At 40.1% G+C, this 22992-nt stretch overlaps 1 protein-coding gene across 1 annotated transcript in view; it reads right to left on the reverse strand.

Moving 5' to 3' along the window:
- ndst1a (N-deacetylase/N-sulfotransferase (heparan glucosaminyl) 1a) overlaps nucleotides 1-22992 on the reverse strand; it is a 65225-nt gene that overhangs the window by 6222 nt on the left and 36011 nt on the right. The window contains exons 2-11 of the mRNA XM_084719276.1: nucleotides 15932-16968; nucleotides 13071-13553; nucleotides 12230-12317; nucleotides 11077-11231; nucleotides 8917-9102; nucleotides 6721-6849; nucleotides 3891-4073; nucleotides 3386-3482; nucleotides 2987-3110; nucleotides 716-890 (exon numbers count right to left, since the gene is read on the reverse strand). Coding sequence (XP_084575402.1) covers nucleotides 716-890; nucleotides 2987-3110; nucleotides 3386-3482; nucleotides 3891-4073; nucleotides 6721-6849; nucleotides 8917-9102; nucleotides 11077-11231; nucleotides 12230-12317; nucleotides 13071-13553; nucleotides 15932-16477 — 2166 coding nt within the window. The 5' untranslated portion in view covers nucleotides 16478-16968. The remainder of the gene's footprint in view (nucleotides 1-715; nucleotides 891-2986; nucleotides 3111-3385; nucleotides 3483-3890; nucleotides 4074-6720; nucleotides 6850-8916; nucleotides 9103-11076; nucleotides 11232-12229; nucleotides 12318-13070; nucleotides 13554-15931; nucleotides 16969-22992) is intronic.

Below are 22992 nucleotides of genomic sequence, written 5' to 3' on the forward strand. Positions count from 1 at the left end.
AAACACTGCTGCAAATCATTTATGCAAAACATGGCAGACTGCAGAGAACAGAGCCACGGGCCACAGAGACGTCATATTACTGTGAGAACAGCAGATCATCTTACTGCAAAAATACTAATATTTTAAACAGTTTTAAAATTTGTTCACAGATTCTTATTTAGGTTACAGTATCTCATTTACACATGAGACTCATAATAGGATGTTAACACCACTGTAATGACTCCTCTCTGTCTCTACTGTTACTATATTTAGTAAAACTAACAGGATTTCTTTTTGCAACTAAAATCATTCTAAAATGCAGCATTAACTGAATCAAAATATAAAGACTGCATTGTCTTGTATTGCATCATATCGTATCATGACAGAGCTGAATCATATTGAACCGAATTGATTGCTATTTAAAAATTTGTAAGATATATCGTATCCTTAAACATGTATCAAGATACATATCAAATCTGTCTCGGTCAGTGAGATACATACCCCTATTCATTACAGTAAATATATTATAGATTTCTTCTTTAAGGCTTAAAATTCTGATAACTAGATTTTAGACTTTAAGACCCTGCAGAGGAACTAGAATCTCCTTGCAGAAATGTTTGCTGTGCTACGTTCCATGTCTGTGGCTGTCTAGCTATTTAATTTTTCTATTGATTTTATTGATTTGTCCTCTTTATGTGTGAGTTATGTATCTGGTTTGGTGTTGTCTGTGACAGACCTGGTACCAAGAGTAAGCTCTGTCCGCCGGGTTGATGAGGATGGTGATGATCTTGGCTTTGGGCAGGAGGGCTGCGGCCCTCTGAGCAGCCACTTCAGAGTCAAAGTAGTTGGCACTCTTCTCAAAGTAGTAGTCTGAACTAGTGTTGGAGGGCAGAGGGAAGTACTCCATATACCTAACACACGACAAACACAAACATACAAAGTGTTACAAACAGCCAGAGCTGATCTGGTTCAATTTGCACTGTGTAGATAAGGAGAATTTGTCTGTGCGCTGTGTGGGTGATCGGCCATGTGCAACAGCTTGTTAAAAAAAACATCTAGCAACACGGCACAATGTTAATATTTGGGCAGCCCACTCACATAAATTTCCTGCCAAGTCAATTTTGTGTTGGACTCTTTATGCTGCGATGCATGAAGCCTCCCATTGATGCAGGTTTCAGATCAATTAAACATACAGGAAAACTCAAAACAGGGAGTTTCTAACCAAATTTCACTAATGAGTGCATTTGTTGTTGTGTTGGGGTCTTAACATCATTTGCATTTTGATTCTTGATTTCATTTGCATTAAATAGAAACACCCCTGCCATCTTGGGGTCTAAAATTTAATTAGAAAATCAGAACAAACTCAAATGTTTTAAATGGTTTAACGCTTCAAAAGGATAATGTGGATTATTTGAGGTGGGGTTGTATGAGATACTTATCCATAGTTAGTGTACTACCTACAGTAGATGGCAGTCGGTACGCCCCTAACTGAGAGAAGCAGCTGGAGTACAGGTGTAGGACGCTAAATAATGTGCTGCTGTTGACAGAATCAGCAGCAAAACACATTTTAGCCACTTAAAAATGCCCATAGGAAACCATCGTTATATAAGCCAAATACCTCTCTCCAAAGCAACCAGACTCCTTTGGAAAAATCAATAATGTTACCTCACAAAGCACGCGAGTGGCTGGTCTACAACTGCCTCGATCTGTTCGTTGGTTTGTGTCATTGCGTAACTTTGGTGAATCTGAACTACCCGTTTAAAACACTGAAGTCACACAATCACACAAACAAACTAATTGATCAGAACAGCTCAGCAACTCCTGTGTTCTGCTTTTTTTTTTTTTTTTTTTTTGCCAAAGGGATCCAGAAAGAGCAGTATTTCGCTCAGATAACAGCAGTTTCCTGTTCTAAAACGCTGACTGACAGCAAGGAAAGTGGTCACAATATTCTGAATATAGTGTAAACTTAAACTTTAGGTGGCTAAAATATTTTTTCTGTGCCCACCTGGTCCACCAGCAGTAGATTTGTTTAGATTCCTACACTGGTAATCCTGCGGCTACTCTAATCTGGGGGCGTGTTGACCTCCATCTACTGCAGCTAATACACCGACTATGGATAACCACCTCATCATACCCCACTTCAGACACTCCAAACTATCCTTTTAAGTGCAGTTTGCATAATATTTCACCTAGATTCCTATATGTCTGAATGAGATTCAAAACTTCTCTGTATATTTTAACTGTGTAATGAAATTATGTCTATTAGAACTACAACAACCAACAGTTTTTTTTTCACCTGTGCAGTGCAACTCTCCCTCTTGGTAACACTTTAAGTCCTGATATTTAGCATTTATACCCAGTATATAAACATTTAATTAATGGTTTATAACACAATATAATGTTACATTATGAGGACATTTTAAAATTTATCTTAAAATAGTTTAACTTATTAATATATAGTGTTCATCAGAAATTATATGAGACATTATATTATTAAACATATCTTATATTATTACCCCTGTGTCTTCCTATATTGTCATTCATTATCTATTTATACACCATCTGTAACTCATGGGTGTCCACAGGTGGAGTTACACTTTCTACAAATACGTAATGTAAAAACACATTAATGTACGCTGACAGTACACAACTACATTAGTGTGGTATGAACAATTTATAACCAGGAATTTATATGCTGGTTATGAATGCTTAACAGAGGGGCTTGAAGTATGCATTAGTCCCTCATACCACAGTGTGCTCAAACTGATTCAAGTGTTGCCAACATTGCCATCAGCAATGTCACTGGCTTATGTACCAGACTGAAAGTTAGAGTTGTAATGAATTCACACCCAATTTACTGGCAAAAACAACGAGTAAACACTAAATCCACAGGAAACACTACACACGAAAACGAAGCGCAGCAAATAATCCATTATTTTAATTATGTTGTGGGGACATTTCTGCATATATAGCTTTTTAAATGTGGTTTGTCTGTGAGGTCTCTCACCAGTCAATTCCCCTGTGGTAGTTATGTCCATTAAAGAACTGGATTTCCTCAAAGGTCTCTTTGCTGGGGTAATTACTGGTGAGGTCAGGGTGCATGCCAAGAAACAGGTAGAGTGCAGTCGTCCCTGAGAACGCAAAGAAAGAACAGGTGGTGTAGAGGGGATTGTAAGCACAGTGAAGACAATGTAAAAGACAATGACAACAACAGTAAAAACTTAAAAACAACTAAATGAAACCACAATCTACACTTCTGCTATCATGCCTTATTTTCAAAGAAATAATCAAAACTTCATTCAAACCATTCAGAAAATGACACGTCTGCTCTGAACTGAGTGACAAACCTCAGATTTAATCATTTCCAAGTTCGTCCTGTAGGGGGTGTAAAAGCACTGCATCTCACCTGTCTTCTGAGGCCCGATGACAAGCAGTTTGGGGAAGCGGTCACATGTTTTCTCTTTGGACCAGATGTCCTTGTGCCTTTTGTCCTCACAAGGATCCTGTAGCCGCAAAAAGATAAACAATGCTTTGTTTTAAGCATGACTCCCGCAGCAGCCTAACAAATATGTAAGCAGGAAAATATGAGAAAAATCAGGTTGACCTTTGTTAACTGTAGTGTCTGACGAACATTTGAATAAACAAAGGAGAGGCATTTAATAAAATATGTTTGGGTGGTGAATGACTCCGTCCACCAACAAAACAGTTACTCATTACCAAAGTCATACACATACTGTATCAACTGCAAAGGATTCAAGCTTATTATTACTGTATAATAATACATTTAAAAGGAATATGTCTTTTATTACAGTACAGGTGTCTACTGAAAATACTACTGAATAAAAATAGCGACTTTAGTGCCACACAAATAAAAATCAAATAATTAAATTCTATCAACATCTTATTCCTACCTGCCAGAGTGGATCTCTCTCGGAGGGGAACAGGCTGAAGTATTTCTGAGCCAGTTGAATAGGTGGCAGGGTCTGCACCTTCAGGTTGGTCCATGTCTGGACGAACATCATCAGGCTCTTAAAGGTGTACAGGCCGAGGCGATCGTTCCCATAGTTGGACAGATGGGTCATGAAGATACTAATCTGTGAACAGGAAGAAACAACCAACCAGAGTGGGATTCAGTAAAGGGGATGAGAGGAAAGTCAGTTTGGTCTAATCTGGAGATGGCTGGTATAAACTGTGTAACTGAGACACAATCAGAAATAAGAGTCATGATATGAATTTCGCTCGAGCTGAAACAATTAATGTATTAAATGATTTGTCAGCTGATAGAAGATGCCAAACATTTGAATGTTCTGGGTTCAATAATATCAGAATTTGATAATTTTATTCATGACACACATCGTAAATCATTCGTCAATCATAAGTTCGATTTTTTACTGTAGGCTGCATTAAACAAGACAGACACCGCCTTGAGTTCTAGGAAATTAAAAAGGATATTTATGAATATTTTTCGCTTTATTCTGGCAATTTAATGACTAAATAGTGAACTGCTTAATTGAGAAGTGGATTTATTGCTAACGAAAAATATATTTAGTGCGGCCCTAAATTTGACTTGTATCATAATATAGTATGAAGGATTTTAATGGAATTTAGGCAGAACAACAATTAAAGGTCAAGTCTGTCTTAAAATAATAGATGTTAATATGAAAACTGAAACAAGACTTGACTGCTGTGATCAATCCTCCTTTTCATATTGGCCATTAAGAGATCAATTCCTGATGCTCTTTCAATAGAAGTTATAAGGGACAAAATTCACAGTCCTAGTTTAGTGCAAAAAATATTTTTTCAAAGTTTTTCTAAAGTCAGTATGAGGCTTCAGAATTTTGAATTTGTCAGATCAAGTGGATATCTTCCAAACATAGTCTTTTAATACAAATGCCCCCCTCTTTGTCTCCCCAGACAGTCTTTGCATGCAGAGCTGCAGTCAAGGGACAATAGCTCAGATTGTATTTCATCCTATAAAGACAGGAAGAAAATTTGGAAGCTATCCACTTGATTTGTCTAACTCAGACTGCTGAAGCCTAATACTAACGACAGATAACAGGGATTAAAGCAAAAAAAGCAATAAAAAAACAAAAAACTGAGGGTGTAAAGTTGCCCAGGAAGAAATGTGTACAATATGAATTATGTGAATTTAAAACTCTCTAAGCCTGAAACCAGGCACAGAGCCTGAGAACTTTAAGCTCCGAGATAAACTTCTGAATGTATTTCTACACAGAATAAGAACTATGGATTTTGTCCCCCATCGCCTCCATGCAAGTTCTTCTGGGGACAGATCCCTTCAGGGCCAAAATGAACAAGAAAGTTCACAGAAAGCAAAATCTGTTGCAGTTTTTATGCAGGCACCTGACTATTGTTTTCAGTAGAGCTACAATTAATAGTTTGGGCCTTTGCTGACATGCTGACAGTCAAATGCTGAGCAGCTTTTTGTTTGCATGTCAATGCAGTCTGTTTAAAACTGGTATACAGTCACAGATACAGATTAGGCTACACTAATATTACTAGTATTATACCATTTGTAGAATTAGATTTTAGTGGCTGCTGCTTAGGATTGTTTCCGACTCGTTTGAGCCAAACATTTCCAATAACTCCAAACTATAGCTGCACAGTTAATCAAAGTAGTATCAGAACTGCAGTATGGACAAGTGCATTATCCAAATTACAGAAGCTGCAATTTTTTGATGAAGGAAAAATGTGTGACAAAACAGTGTTACAATGAAGCCCTGTAGTGCTACAGAGATGCCTTGGCCTACAAATATTGTTCTCAGGAGGTAAGAAAACATGTTTATTTACAGACCAACAAATGTCACACCATCATGATTTAATTTGTTTTTTTAATTTTTGATCATTCCCACCAACTGTTTTTTTTAACCACATTGTGCAGCCGTTCTCCAGGGCAAAAAACACTCAAAGTCCAAATTTATTGAAAAAAAAAAGTAATAATTTCCAAAATTCACAAAATGTTTTTACCTAATGAAATGTTGAGCTTTATGGAATCATGTCTCTGCATTGACAGGGCGATCCAGCAGCATCTACATGTTAATTTACAATTATATTGACTAAACTGACAAGTCACATTAATTAAAGAAAGTTGATTTAATTAAAAAAGAACTCATGTAAATAGATGAATTACTTTATTCTAATTGAGGATTTATGATGACATTCAAAGCTTCATTTGAAATCCTCAGCAGAAGCTTCAAAATTAAAAGAAAGACAGACCTGACTCCTTTAACTGAGGCACTCTCACTGATAAGCCACTAAAAACTCATGAACGAATATTTCTCTTTCTGACTTAAACAAATGAACTCTGACAAAAAGTTGAGCAGAAATAGATAAAGAGGGAAGAGAATGATGAAACTGCTTTAACAAAGCGGTCTTTTGTGGTTTAGTTTTAAAAAGTGTGACATTCAGAAGAATACAATTATCTGCAGACTACGCGGGGACATTTGTTGCAGATATGTTAATAAAAGTAACATTTTCTTAAATCATCTCTAAACAAAACCTGTTGACGAATTGGAGCAATTTCAACACTGCATTTCGGCTCCACTAAAAGAAGCTTTCACAGCAGTGCAAAAAAGAGAAAGCTTGATGCAGACATCACTGCGTGAGTCACCGACTAGTCATTGTCCTGTCCCCTCGTTGATATTTCAATTTTCACCACCAGTTAAATGGGTTTCCAAGTGTGCAAGACAAAAGCTGTGCTCTGTGCATGTGCACTTGACTCACGGGGTTCAGGAGAACAGTGAGGAAGAGCTCTCCTCCGTTGATGAGCTTGTCCAGTTCATTCGGACTGCCTGGGTAGTCTTTATAGAAGATGGTGTGTGTGAAAAGACCGCACGTCTGCCTGGGCAGCACCTGTGATATAAACAAGCACAGAGTCACCAAAACCAAAAGAAGGCAAAAACAAGAAAGAAAACAAATATCGCAGACACGCAGATTAAAATAAAACAAGAAATGCATTCATACAAATAAACACACACACACGATCATCAGCCCTCCACCGAGAGCGGAGCTGTCAGTACTCCAGGCAGTTACCCCACACATTGTTTGCTTTCAATAACATTCATATTATGCAGCTCATCTAGCCAAAGCAAACCTCTTATTCACTCTGAGTCTATATGGAAATTCATGGAAATGCGTTTACAGTTTGGAGTGTCTGGGGAACTGAATATCAATCATCAGTAAGCAGTGGAGACTGTCCATTCAGACTGCACTATCTCAAGGACGGGAATATAGCTGTGAGACCACACAGGCCGCCTGAATGCCAACACTACAAAGGAACTGGACTGAGGCTGCACTGTTTCCTATCAGAGCTGAAGGTCAGAAATAGATAAGAATTTTTTTCTCCTTCTTTTGAACCTCTTGAATGTAATCTATTCAACTTTAATTCTGCTCTCATAACTATATTATTCAGCATCGTGACTAGAGCTGTGAAGCTGAATAAAGTGCACTTTTTCTGGGTGTTGACATTTCACTGATTGGTTATGTGCTATGCTGTTGCCAGAGATGTCAGTCTTCGTTATGGTGCTGAGGGGCCGCTAGGCAGCACCAGTTAGACAGGTGTCTAATGCAAGACTGGCTCATTTGACTACATTATCATCTCCCACACTGGAGAGGAACACAACAGCACAACAAGACTAATTAAATGATTGCCTTTCTCAGGACTTCAGTTGCCTCTGTGATCAGAAGTGGGAAGTTACAAAGCACAAATACTTATGCATCTGTATTTTATTTTAGTATTTGTTTTGACAACTTTTTACTATTACTCCCCACATTTAACACACATATCTGTACTGACATTTTCAAAACAGGCCAGTTACTTTAGTTTTAATGCATTTGAGAGGAAATATTGATTATTTTTTATTTTCCATCATCTTGTGCCACCTTCCCAACATCAAAATGGACTTCAGGCTAAATGGATGGGACAATAACACACAGAAAAGAAAATTCCTTGTTGTATCCATCAGAGCACACAGCAAGACTAAAACAACATAAAAGATGTCACAAGAAGAAAAAATAAAATATGTAACAAGACGAAAACAATGTAACAAGATAAAAAATACCTAATAGACATATGACACAAAAACACCTTAAAGACAAAACCAGACAAAAATAACATAAGATATTAACATAGCATAAAATGATGTAACAAGAAGAAAACAATGTGAAAGACGTGACAAAACAAAAAACACTTTAAAAGGTGTAACAAAAACAACGTAAAAGACACAACAAGACAAAAACGATGTAGAAGATGTGACAACGAAAATTATGCAAAAGATGCAGTGAGATGAAAATAATGTAAAAGACGCAACAAGACAATGACCACATAAAAGATGTAGACAAAAAAAACATGCGAGAGCAACAACAAAAAATCATGGAAAAGATATGATATGAAAATATGCATACTTTTTTTTGTACATTTATACTCTGAATACATTTCAGAGCCACTTTTACTTAAGTAAAGAAGCTGTATCAGTACTACTTCTTTTTTTAAACAACTATCTGTAATTTTACTTGAGTACATAATGTATGTATTTTTGCCACCTGTGATATACAGAATAAATGTAAATAAGATTCTGCTCAGCTCCTTCAGGGACAAAACTCAAAAGTAGAGTTGGAGGATGGTGGACAAATGCAGGACGGAGAGTAACCACTGGCCATGAGAGAAGAATAAATACTAAAGAACTGGAGGTGGTGTAGATGGGGAGATAATTAATGAATGAAGGATAGCATATGTAGAGGAGAAACAGAACCCTGAAAAGGATTATTGGCTGAAAAGGTAATGGATGTTGAGAAGGCGAGTGGAGGGAAAGCAACGGGCCAGAGGTAACAAGATAATGAGGCCTTATGGATACTCTGTGTGTGTGTGTGTGAGAGTGTGAGAGAGAGAGAGAGAGAGAGGGAGAGAGAGAGTGGCCTTACACTAATGCCGCTGTGGATAAAACCTCGCCGGAAGCGTGCAGGCTTCAGGTGTGGGTATTCCTCTGTGCTGGTCACCTTGATGCCCCACACCTTCTTCCAGGCATCGTACAGCTGCATGTGGACAGGGTAGACGCCTGAGTGGTGGGGCGCCACGGCGTAGCCCATGTTAGTGGGGATCCCGTGTTCCTGGAGAAATAGAATACATGAGTGAGAGTCAGGAGGCAAGAAGAAGAAATGAAAAGATATAAAACGAAAGCAAGGTTCATCAACACCCATCATGTTAGAGTTACAATATGTGAGGGGTCTGTCAAATTAAAACAATAACAAAAAGATGTAGTTTGATGACATTGTGAAGCAGCAAGGGATCATGGGAGTAGCTGCTGAGTTGAAATCCTAGTGACTGACAAGGTAGAGTATTATTATTAAAGTTTCATTCACATTACATTCAGTCAAGTTCACAGACTGACTTCCTCAGTCTCTGATGTATCCTTTGTTTTGTCAGAAGTTACAGTATTTAGTTGCTTGCAGGAAACGCACCGTTACCATGAATGAATTATGGATTTTTGGGGAGTCTGAACATTGTTGGAAACATTTGAGATAATGTGAGTATACAACTCAAGAAAGTATGTAACATGTGTTTATTGTTTTTAGACATTTTAATGCAGAAATGTATAACGTATAATAGCTTTAAAAGCTGCACTATGTTATGACTTTCATGAATCAAACCCCATTTTTGATACCATTTATGTCGTCATTTTTTCACACAATAGCCATTCAATATAACCATCTTTTTCTATACTAGTGTTTTTTTTGTTAGTGGAAAAGTCCATCATACCTGTGCAACTAATTTTATAATAATAAATAATATAATTATACTAATAGATTAACTGTTTGGGTTTTGGACATTAAATTGTGCTTAGGATTTATATATGCACTACAGAGAGCATCGGAGCTGTATTAAGTTGCTGCTGCTAATGTAAACTGGACAGCCTTCTGCTGCTGCTTCTCATTAAATGTGTTCAACAGGTGAGACACAGGGTGGTTTTTTTATTGTGAAGAAGCCACAGGAAACTCAACATGATTGTCATGGCGACTGGTGCTGATGGCGATTGTTCATCAAAAATGGTCCAAATTCAGACAGTCATTTTCATCCTATTTCTGTCAACGGATCATTTTTAATAACCCCAGTGGGCTGTTAGATGAGGAGCTGCAGGCGACAGGCTGCACACCTCCAACTTCTCAGCAAGGTAACCAACTCCACCGTGTCCTCCTGTGTGAAAAACATCTTGTGTTGTGTGAAGCATGAAATCTGATCGCAGTTGCAATTGGTTTTGACTGACTTTTTAATTAGAACAACATGAGCTTGTTTGGCTTCACTGTCAACAGATCATACACCAGTAAACAGTAAACCAGGTGTTTGCTGTCGCTTTAAACCACACTTGCGATTACCTTGGTAACCATGGTTGTTGCCAAATCAACCAGGACTGAAATCTTACAGTTTACAATTTTAAAGGGATGGATCTGATTATTTGACGCGGGGTGTTGAGTGCCTTACCAACAGTGGATGACGTTCAGCCTGCAAAAGAAGAAGCAGAGAGCGGCACCAGCCAGAAGCTAAGCCATGTAATACTGTTGTGTTTTCTGATGGGAACCTGCCATTATAGAAGCCTAATATTGCTGCTCCCAAACCAAGCAAACTCCACAGGCAAAATCAATATTTTTTACTTTGGAGAACATGGAAGTTGCTTGTTTACCGTTGCCTCAATAAGTTTGTCATTTTGTGTGACTTTGTGTTATTGTGTGACTTCAGTGAATCTGAACTGTCTTTTAAAAACACCAAACACACTAACAGATCAGGGCAACAGTAGACCAGCAACCTCCATGTTCTGCAAGGTAAAATTACAGATTTCACCTCTGGTGTTTGGTTGGTCTGGAGAGCGATATCTGGTTTAAAAAGAGGGTCTGATGGCAAAGCAAAGTGGTGAACATGTAGCGTACACTTAAACTGATACTGACTTTTTAGCTGGACCTTATTTAAGTGGCTAAAATATGTTTTGTTGCTGACCCTGTCCACAGCAGTTCATTGCTTAGCTTCTGTGCTGCTTCTCCTCTCTGCTTCTCCTAATGGGGGGCATACTGACTGTCATCCCTGAGACTCACCATAGCAAATTTCTTGTTGAGCAACATTTGCTCAGCCAACACGGACTGGTTGTGGAATAGATGGGGCTGCATGTGGCTCCACATGTGAGGGAACCACCAGAACTCCTTCACATAGGAAAGCAGCAGGTCATCTCCCAGGTCCTCCTCATCAGATCCTGGACACAGCAGAGAAGGGGGGAGGGCAGTTTGACAGGAAAAAGAGGGAGGAGATGGAGGGAGATGAGGGAGGTTTGCAGAAGAGCGAGGGGTTGTGGGTGAAGAGGAAATGGAGGAGATAAAAATGGACAAAGACAAAGAAGAGGCAGAGGTGAAATGAGGTCAGTGATAAGAAAAGGAGGAAATGAAAGTCAGAGAGGCAAAAGGAGAAAAAGTTCACATATTAGAGTCAAGCGTGTGGGAGATAAACAGGAGATGAAATAAAGTCAAGAAGGGCATGAAGGAGAGGAAGAGGAGTAGACAAATTAATAATGTGAATCAAAACTTTACAATCTTAGACATGTTATCTCTTTTAGTTTAGTGCATGCTCTCATCTCTGCTCGAGTTAAAGGGATAGTTTCGATTATCTGAAGTGGGGTTGTAAGAATTACTTATCAACAGTCAATGTATTATCTGCTTTAGATGCTGGTCGGCCACCAGCATGGAAGATGTGGACCAGTTACTGGTCTACCACTGCCTTGATCTGTTAGTTTATCTGCTTTATTGTGCGACTTCTGTGTTTTTAAAGGTGAGTTCTTATTCACCAAAGTCACACAATAACACAAACAATCTAACAGATCAAGGGAGCAGTAGACCAGAAACTCCTGTGTTTTGCAAGGCTAAATGATTGATTTCACCTATGGAGTTTGGTTGGTTTGGGGAGAGAGATGTTTGGTTTATATAACTGCGGTTTCAAATCAGAAAAGACTGTCTGATGGCAAGGTAAAGCGGTGAAAATACTGATGGACCTTTTTTAAGTACTAAAATACATTTTACTGCTGACCATCAGCTTCCTTCCTCTTACTCCTCTCTGCTTCTCCACACTGGAGACATGCTGACCACCACTACTGTAGCCAATGTACTGACTGTGGACAGGCATTTCTCACCACCACACTTCAAATTATCGAAATTATCCCTTTAAAAGCAGAAAAGGCTGTCTTCATGGGCTGCATCTTACCAGCGTGAAAGAATTTCCCTGAGAAGCCCAGATTGAAGGTGAAGTTGGGCACATGAGTGCGCAGCTCCCTTTGTGTCTCCAGCAGGGCCTGAAACAGTGGGAGGAAAGGCGAGTGACTCAATGCACGTTGTGCTCATCCTGGTGCACGAGTGCATTAATGAGGAAGCGTGAACGCCCAGGCAGCACGCATGCCCACATACATATTTCATTCTGCAAGTTTCTTTCGGTAAACATCCAACATCCACTCCCAGTTGCCTCACTCCTTCTCCTTCATTCTGTTTGATATTTTTCTCTCCTCTGATTCGGGTGTTTGTTTCATTTGATCTCCGTGCTGGATGTGACTCCCAGCACACACCCTCCTCTCACTCTCTCAGATTTCTCTGTCTTGTCAGGGTGTGATTCGTTCCTAAAAGCTTGCTATTGCGCTGCCAGTGCGGAGGCCTTGATGCTTCTTCCATAAGGTTTTCTTATACCCTCTGCCTCCACATGTGAGGGGGGTCTGTTCTGCTCTGAGGGGACGCAAGCAAGGAGCTTTTCAACATTCTTTGTATGTCTCTGGGCCCCCTGAAATATTCATTGCTGTGGAGCTTCTGTGACAGTGTGAGCAGTGGGGCCTGTCAGCTTTGAGCGGCCTACTGGGACGAACGCATTCAAAAGGAGAAGAGGAGCGAGAAGGAGTTTCTGTATGACTGGCAGAGGATGGCATAGCACATGCTATGTGTGAGGCAATTTTTATATTTTGGCAAAGGGCTGTTGAAAACACTGGTTGATGAATACATAAGTGGGTTCACTTTCTGTTCTGACAAAGTTTTTCCACTCTGAAACACTTGCGCAAACTCACCTTTACGTCAGGCACCTTCATGCGCGTGCCCTCTTTGCCCACAAAGATGTCGTCGATATCCACCAGGATGTAACGCTCCAGGGACAACGAGAGCCTCTTCCCTGTCAGAAAGGCCACAGCGTCCACAAACACAAGCTTGTGCAGCCAGAAGACCAAGTTGTTGCCGAACAGGACCCTCTGGATGCCATCGTGGAGGCCCAGGTCCTGCACCACCGATGGCAGCAGTGCAGCATTCTGCCCCATCGATGCAATGCTCTCCGCTGACTGGGTCTTGGCCAGCAACACGGGCTCGTACGTTGAGTGGTTGGATTGGAAAACAGTCCAGTCGTCTCCAGGGAGGGGACCCGGCAGTGGCTGCCCAGCTCGAGTGATGAAGAGCAGGGGGGACTTGGGGTTGACTGTGCAGTCCTTCAGACCCAGGTTGGAGTGAAGAAAGAGGGGGAAGCCTTTCAGTTGTGCACTGAGCAGACTGTTTTCATTGGCCTGATCAACAGAGACAAGAAAGACAGAAATCACACAGATTCATCATAAATCAGAGTTATGAAGACAGAAATGTATCGGATATAATTCCCCCATTTCTCCAATCATGTGCGAAATAAGGAATGTCAGGCCTACTCAGACGTGAAGGCATGTGGCAGCTTCTACCTGCTATGCTCAATCTGCAATGCTTCAAGACTGCAGTCAAAATGAAATAACCTCCTGCTGTGTCCTCCAACATTCAAACACTGAGGGTTCAGTGATTATTCATTGAAATCCCCCTCCTAAATTTGTCATTCTCTGATAATCTCACATCTCTACTGCCACAGATACACAAGTCCTATTTTCTCCTGCAATTTTACTAAGTCTCAAAGTCTTATTTCAAATTTCACCAGCGTGTGTGTGTGTGTGTGTGTGTGTGGGTGTCTGCTACAGGATCATAAAGTTAACACTATCATACTCTGTGAGGTTTCCACATGGTGGACAATGATTATTATTTCACATAGAGACCTGCAAACTAGAGCCCAAAAAACACTGGATTTTTGTTTAGGCAGAGAACAATATTTAAGAGTTTTAAAAAATCTGTAACAATATATCAGTAGATATTCTTTAACTGTAAAGGTCAATTCCTGTATTTTTAAACTTGGACCCTGAATTTACAAAAAATGGCTCTAAATGACTAATAGGCACAAAAGGTTTTAGACTAATAATAACAATAATCATTTTAATTCTTACTAACAAAGTACAAAACACCAGTAAAAGAAATCCAAATGAACTTAGTAGTGCTTTGGGAATATAGCAGGAATCATATGGCCCCACAATTTAATACTATATCAATTCTACTAATACTTCGGCCTCAATAGAAAATCATTGCAACTTTAAACATTTCGCAATACGCAGAGCATTGCGATATCATGTAGTTTACTTTATTTGCATATTATGTCCTCAAAGGAAAACTTTGTCAGCATCTGTTTTATCTAATCTGATAATGGTTTTAGTCTGTTCATCTTTCTTCAGTCAACTCTATTTCAGCCAAAATGGGTTGTCAAACTGCAGACGGGACCAAAAGTAGGCTACCAGAGTTATAATTTATATTCTAAAACATCAAAAATTAGGGTCTGTGTATCGATATAATACTACCACACAAAATAATACAATACTATGCTGTGTCAATTTTCTCACCCACCCCTAATAAACATTAACCACAGAGAAAGCATGTGAAATGCTGGGGTCTGAAATAGAAGTAATGTGTCATTTCCTGCAGCGGACTTACCCCTTTAGGTGTCCTCAGAAGAGGACACCAAACAGAACATACTGTACAAAACATAAACACATATTTTTGACAGGGATGCATGATAAATTATCAGCCAATAATGGGAAATTGATATCGTTATTGTTTATTATTCTGTTAAGGAATATCTGATTTAACAGATTATGTCAAAGCAATGCATAAACTATGAACTTATATGAATTTACTTTAAAATATAAAAATGTGAAATTATGTGTTATCTTATCTGAAACAGCCATGAGAAGCAGGTAATTAACAATTACTGTATCAGCTGAAAAAAAATCCACATTGTGCATCCTTAATTTTTGGATATGGATCCTTTAAATTTGTGACTGAAGTTTGTGTACTACAGGCAGCAACTTACAGTTGAGAAATATACTTATGGTGCCACTGTTTCTTAATTACCTCAAAAATATCTTGAGCGCTTTGTAGTGCAATCTCCTACTTATTGACAAACACAAATGTTGACACAGATATTTGTAATAAGCTAAAATCGGACCTACAGATATCAGTTACTGCAAACACTTTGGTTCAGATAGCAGAGCGGCAGTGTTGTGTGTCCAGGTCATTGGGATGCACACCCTCGCTCTACTTCCTTCTCTCCCAATAGCCAGTAAATCCCACCAGGCTTTCTTTTCTAACCTTCACCTACACCGCCTAACATCACTGCACCACCATCCATGCCTCCACATCTCTTTCTATATTCTTTCCATGGCTCAGAGATGGTGATTAAAACCATAAGACCTGAAAACAGGCCTTGGGCAAACAGGCTCAGCTAGGGATTACTGTGAGAGATAGAGAAGGAGAGGTATTGAGGAAGAAAGAGGAGAAACTAAAACAAAGAGGAGAAAACAAGAAAACAGAAAGGAGAGAGTGAAAAGTGAAGGGGGGCAGATTGCACAATAAAGAAAAACAAGAAACGGAGAGAACATAAGAGACACGGTGCAGTGGGACTGAGTGATATTGAACCAGGCAGGTCTTTCCAACCCTGCGAATCCCATCTCCTTAGAGACGGTGGAGCCAGATGGACAGGGCAGAAGGAGTGAGTGAGAGGAGGGAGAGGAGGGAGGCAGAGGGAGTGTGGTGTTGTCCTAACCTTGAAGAAGCCAATGATGCCCACTCCATATTCCACACAGTATTTGTCCAGCAGCTCTCGGTTCCATGCGTCCAAGTTAACATACTTGAGAATGTTCTCGTAAATAACCAGTGTGAAACGTCCTCTCTCTTTGTCCGTCAACGTGGGCATGTCCCCTTTACCAGGAGAGATCTCTGTCCGGTACCTGAAGCGGCCTGACTCCAGAATGGCCACGATCTCCTGACCCAGTTGAGAATACTGGCTTTCCACAAACACCAGAACCACAGGATCTGTTCGGGCCCCTCCGGGATCCACCCCGGGGCCACCTGAGATGCTCCGCAGGGGCAGTAGCCGGGATGGAGTAACCCTTGGGTCGTCGGAGTCGGCCGACGCTCCCTCGGCCCCGGACACGCCCACCCCAGACGGCTCCAGCTCCCGCTTGACGCCATAGAGGAAGTAGGCAGAGATGAAGACGCTGACGGTGCAGAAGAGGAAGAGGAGGAGGAGGGAGGTCTGCAGGGGGAGGAGACGGACCAGCCGACGGACTCGTGTCACGCATCCCAGCATCGTCTCACGCCGCGCCACTCCGCCCCACTGGCCCAGCAACGCGCCTTTGGGGACAGTCTCTCTGGGTGTGGGTAGAAAACGGCAATGGCGGTGGGGGGTGGGGGTTATTCACAACAGAGTCAGTCTCGTTATGGAGTTAAATACAAACAGCGTCAAGGTAGCAGCTGCAGCAGCTACAGGAGAAAGAAAAGACACGGTCTCACGTTGGCTCTCCCTCATATTGCAGCGCTGCTTATGTCACCATGGCAGAGAAAATAGGGGGCCTTGGACTGCTGGTACACACTTATGCCTCAGAGGGAGGGCTGGCAGGCTTTGTCACTGGTGGAGAAAGATGATGGAAGACTCCATCACCTGTCCATCATGTGAACCTGCCAACCATGTCCCGGCTTGAATTTGCTGCGCTCTTTTGATTGGAGAATGATCTCTTGAGAAAAGCAAGGTCACGCAGGTCATCTCAGCAGCACCATTCCCTCAGGATCACCTCTGCCGACCTAGAAAAACAGCAACATAGAGGGAAAATAATGTTAAAATCTGAGAGCAGCTCCTATGGAACAAATGACATACTGTATTCTTTTGTTGTGTGGGTTTATTCGTGTGTGTGTGTGTGTGTGTGTGTGTGGGAGAGTGGGTACCGCCAGTGCCAACACTCCAAAAGTTCACTCCAAAGTAGTCCTTGCATTCACCTACACAAAGCAAGAGCTGCCAATTTCCCCCTACACACACACACCTAACCCCTGTGTGAGCAAACATAAACACACACACACACGAAAAAAGCAAAAACTCGCTCACGCAGCCTCCACACAATCAATAGTCAGAATGTGAGTGACAACAAAGCCTCGAGGCGAGCCAATTCACGATTCAGTCCAGTAGGACTGTGTGACTGCATGCAAGTGAAGCCATCACCCGCGGGGACACTCGCCTTCTATTTCTCTCAACAGTATCAAAACCAAGATGGAGTGCAGGAGAAGCTGACGGAAGGGAAGCGATCCAAGAGCAGAGGAGTGGATGACAGTGACAGACAGACCTGGCAACAGTACGAACCTCTACTCCCAGAGAAAACCCCCACAACGCATTCAATTTACATCCCTACTCTTAAGAGGGGGGGTAAAATAATATATTAGTAATATAAAATAGTAGTAATATATAGTATGTCTGTGATGACAACATTCTTGACGATATGACAGAATAAATAAAAAATATATGCTCACAATAATCCTCTCTAATTTTTGGTTCTCTTACTCAACACTGTGCCCGATTGATAATAGAGTTTTGAGACAGATGCCGATACAGATATTAGGGAGTAATATTGCTTTATACAGAATATAATATGCAGAATATAGCATATACACACACATTTTTTGCAACACTCCCTCAAAAGTGGTCAACACTTACCAAACGGTATCAAGACACTGAAAGGGTTACAACCAATGATTATTTTCATGATCTATTGATCTGTTGATTATTTTCTCAATTAATTGATTAGTTTGTTGCGTGTTCGGTCTATAAAAGGTCAGAAAATGGCAAAAAAGTTCATATATCCACATCCAACAACATATATGTCACTACCAATATCAGCTGATATATCTGCGATGGGCCAATATGTTAGTGTTCAGTGAACAGGTTATTATTGCAAAATAAGCACAAAGCAGAGGAGTCTTGAATCATCCTGTGCATTAGCCTGCTTATTACCTAGGTGCTTACAAAAAAAAAATCTAATCAATGACAGAAAATATTAATTTGAAAATGATTTTTTGTTTTAAAAAATCATTTAATTTCTCCTCCAGAGTCTATGATCAGAACTGTGTCCATAGCAACAGTCTGCTATACAGAAATAAAAGACCTTCGAATGCTATGACCAATCAGAAGCAAGTGTTTAACAAAGCCGTGCAACAACATCCTGATAAGTTTGGGCAACTGATATATTGGTCATCTGTAGCTGTTACACTTTCTAACATATACATCTGATCTATTGTAATCAACCCACTACAACGCCAACATTTTTGGAGCCAACTCCTCCACTGTGGAGCGTAACATCCTAAGTGTGAAATTATAATATTGCCATTATCACAATATGATTTTTTTCATTAAAAAAAAACAACGATATTATCATGAACAATACAATATGGCACATCCTTACTCCATACCCCCTGCATACCTATCATAACATACCATTTCTTCGGCCAATATCCACCGAGCCAAGTGTGAAAAGTACAAGATGCGGCATGAGAACGGTGTGAGCTAGTCGGTTAGAAAAAACATCATTTCTCCATTTAGAGGCCTGGTGGAGACGTGAGACGGAGCATCATTACCTTTGCATGGAAATGCTCCATCCATTAAGCTGGAGCAGCTATCGAGGTGCACACACACACACATACAAGCCTTTATAAAACCCTGGATACCCATTAGAGTAGAGTCACAACCCTCCGAACCCAAAGACATTAAACAGTGACCACCAAGCCCATCAAGACTCATCAGACACAAATCAGACATAAAATGGATTTGATAATGCCATCAGAGGGTTTATCAGCAACACTATAAACCAAGGTTTAATTAAAGGTAAGTTACATTAAAAATACAAGAGTGGACATGCTCTGCTCTGCACAGTGAATCCTGTGGGCTACAATCCACCATCTGATTCATTGCAATCGATAAATTATTGATTTTTCCCAGCCTGATAGGAGATAAACTTCAGATCATTCCATATATTATTTCTGACAGAGTTCTGTGAAGATAATCCTGTGATCATTGACCTTATCATTCATGTCCACACTGTATTACATAGAGGGAATTCAAGCCTATATAGTGTCCCTTTAATGTAATCACGGTCAGCACTCTGGTGAGTAGCTCTGCCCCCTCTAGCCTTCGAGCTAAGCTTAACGGGATGCCTTAAATCTCCCTGTGAGTGCAGTGGAAGAAATCACACTTCTCTTTTTTTCCTCTGAGTCGTGTCCAAATTCCCTCTTCACAGTGAGGCAGAGTCTAATGTAAAGAGAGGCCGTGAAAAAGCAGTGGGCGTTCAGAGAATGTATCGCAGCAGAGCAGACAAAAACCAACAGCCCTGGTCGCTTGAAGATCCCCCCGGTACGTTGTTTGTTCGTTTCTGAGGGAGTCAGGGTTCGTGCCACGGCATATCAAAGTATGATTATCCACAGGAAGTGACTGCTGCTGAAAACAGTGAAGCAGAAGAGGAGACAACTTTTAACATGACAGTAAGGCCTAACACTCTTTTTCAGAGTGATTCTTGGCAGAATAAAAATAAATGACAGGTTTCTCATCACCTAATTTTAGTTATGATGCCTGGGAAATAATCCAACATTATCATTCACTGACTTTCAGCAGATTACAGTGCTGAAACAAATTATTATTTTAATACTGAGTAATCCGTTAGTTTTTAGTTTTTTTAAATAAACTTGCTTTAGTCTATAAAATGTCCAAGAGTAGAGAAAAACCCACATCAAAAGTTTCCAGAAACCAAGATGACATCTTCAAACTGCTTGTTTTGTTTAACCGATGATCTTCTGTCCGTTAAAGTTGCCCTGTGGATTTTTCTTGTAAATAAATAAAGTTTGTGTTTATATTCTGTGCTTCTCACCAAAGCATTCTGTGTATCCCGGATGTCTAATAAACTGGGTGGATTTTTTCCCTCACGAAACATTTGGAAAGCAGATTTTTCTAAACTTTGAGGCCTGCAGTGTTGACCTCCTAGCAGTCTTCTTCTTTGCTGCCTTTTATGGTGCACTGCTGCATTTGCGTGCTGCCGCCACCTGTGTATCAGGTCAATTATGATATACCATCACAACAAATGCGTGTATCAATTTTGCACGTGTGAGACAAACACGACAGGTACCCAACTGTCAGAACATTATTCCAGGGTAGAGCCGCAACAATTAGTCAAACAAAAGGAAATTAGTTGACAACTATTTGGATAGTCTATTTATTGCTTCATTTTTCAACCAAAAATAAGGAATTGCTGCTTTTCTTCATCATTTATCACACCAAATTAAGAGTTTTGGGGTTTCAAACTGGTGGTTGGACAAAAGAAGCAAATTGAAGACGTCTTTTTGGGCACTAGCAAATTGTGATGAGCATTTTTCACACTTTTCTGATGGGCTGATTAAGCTGTGATGAAAATGGTTGTTAGTTGCAGCCCTATTCCAGAGTACAACTATTAGTCAAAAACACCATAGGATACCTTTAATCTCTGGACTGTTGCACCACCAGCAGGGTCATATCTTGGCGGTTTGTTCATATCATCTTTTACAGCTTTCTGTTGTTCTGTTAATAATTAACAAGTAATTGAGTTGTTGAACATCAGTTTAACAAGCTTGTGATTTTGGATTCATTTTACCCATGTTGTATACTGATTCAGGAAAATAAATATTAATAAGGTAAGTTACAATGATTAGTTAAGTAAATGATTGGTCAAAATAAAGTTAGTTGCCAAATATTTTGATAATTGATTAATTGTTTGTTCTTTTTCAAGCAAAAATGTCAAATATTTGCAGATTCTAGCTTCTCAAATGTAAGGTTTGCTGCTTTTCTTCATAACATTAATGATAGTACATGAAGAGTCTTTGGTATTTGTACTGTTGGCTGAACAAAAAACAATTTAAAGATGTCTCTTTGGGCTCTGGAAAATTGTGATGAGTGCTTTTCACGATTTTTGGCATTTTCAAGAATAAAGGATTAATTGTCAGCAGATTAATCAATAATGAAATAATCATTAGTTGCAGCCCTACATTAATGCAATATTAATATATATTTAATATTTAAATCACATATCACCAAGCCCCACTCTTTAAAACACAGACTATCTGAAAGCATCTTAAAATTTTCTGTTAATGATTGTCTTTGTCTGCGTGGAGACAATGAGCTCTGGCATGGCTCTAATGACACTGTTGACATGGCCTGGAAGCAGATTAAATGGTGACACAACACAAACAGAGTAGGGGCACAGAAACCCTCACTTCTTGCCCAATTCGCAGCAGTGATGACCGCCTCCCAATGTTGACCTTCAGGCTGAGATACAAAGAGCTACAACTGAAGGAAGGAAGGGAGGGGGAGAGAGAGAGCGAGAGGCAGGAGGGTGATGGCCTGAGTGGGGGAGACAGAGAGCCGCTGACACAAATAGAGGGAAAGCTCAAGGCCCCGAGTGTGAAGCTACAGCTTTGAGATCAGGCCAGCTAAATAGAGAGTACAATACATTAGGCTATAATGGAGATGAGGATATAGAGCTGGCTGAATAACGGCTAATGGATCTCAAATGTCTGCATGCCCATCTCACCTAATGTGTCTTCTCCTTTCTGTGCCATGTATACCTTAAGAAGAAGCCAAGACACAACCACAAACATCTCCGTCCTCCTTCCTTCACCGTAATAGATGCAAAAATGCAGAGGAGGAAGAAAGGAAAATATGAATATTTCATGTTTAGCAGAAGCTGACGAGAGGTATAGCCATCAGACGTATCAGTGAGGTACAGAGCAGCCAAAAAGGTGCATAGAGACCAATGCTTTTCAGTCTGCTAAACAGAGTCAGTGTCTTAACTCATGCATAAAGAGAGAGGCAGATGGAGACGTATACGTATCTAATAGCAAATCTTTTCACTCAATGATGGAAAGAGCTCAGACTGAATATGAGCTCTGTAACTGCAAACCTGAACTTAAAGTCTGCTTAAGTGGAGGCGGCCAACAGACCAATAAGAGGAAAAAGTGAAAGGAAAACGTAGTAAAATGCACAACATGTAAATCCGGTTTGCTAGAGGTCTCTCTTACATTAAAACGATAATAGTAGGTTGAAGACATCATGAAGTCGCGCAGGATGATTGGAGTCGTTTTCTTCACTTTTAAACAACCACCATAGCACATCACATGAACTGAATTCTTTGCTCACTCGCTGGCACATCTGGCGTATCCCCTGCTTCTGAGTTTCTAGCCACTCACAACTATATTGCAACAGCTAGCAGGTAACGCACTGTTTGACATTTTAATGCAGAAATGTTACATATTCTAGTTTTAAGACCACCTAAACTGAGACCAAGTTATGACCAAGACCAGTATGTATCAAGACCAAGTCGAGATGAACACCAAGGAGAAACCTCATCAAGACTAAGTTCTATTATTGCTAACACTGATGTAGCATAACTATATATACAGATTGTCTACATCAATTCAACTTCACGTGGCCTGTCTTGTTGTTGTTTATCACAAGGAGAACTATAACTTTGCTTGATAGCTTTGCTAGCATCACTTACACTTATCTTACCTTTCTTAATAGTTCCTTTCAAAGGGTCGATAAAAATTTGAGGTGGTCAAGCCGTCTTAGTTAGCTTTACAGTGCAGAAATTGCACACTGCTGTGTGTTTTCTTTTGGATGTGGTTTTGCAGATGAACTCTTTGTAGTTCAGGTAGCCAAATTTGATTAAAGAAGAGGTTATGGTAGCAAATATTTTAAATTTAGAATGAGTCAAGTTATTGGTTACATTTGAAGCAGGAAGCTTTATATCCAATCACAGTAAT

This window comes from Lutjanus erythropterus, chromosome 5 (genome assembly GCF_056507025.1).
Source record: "Lutjanus erythropterus isolate fLutEry1 chromosome 5, fLutEry1.hap2, whole genome shotgun sequence".
Classification (NCBI taxonomy): Eukaryota; Metazoa; Chordata; class Actinopteri; order Lutjaniformes; family Lutjanidae; genus Lutjanus; species Lutjanus erythropterus.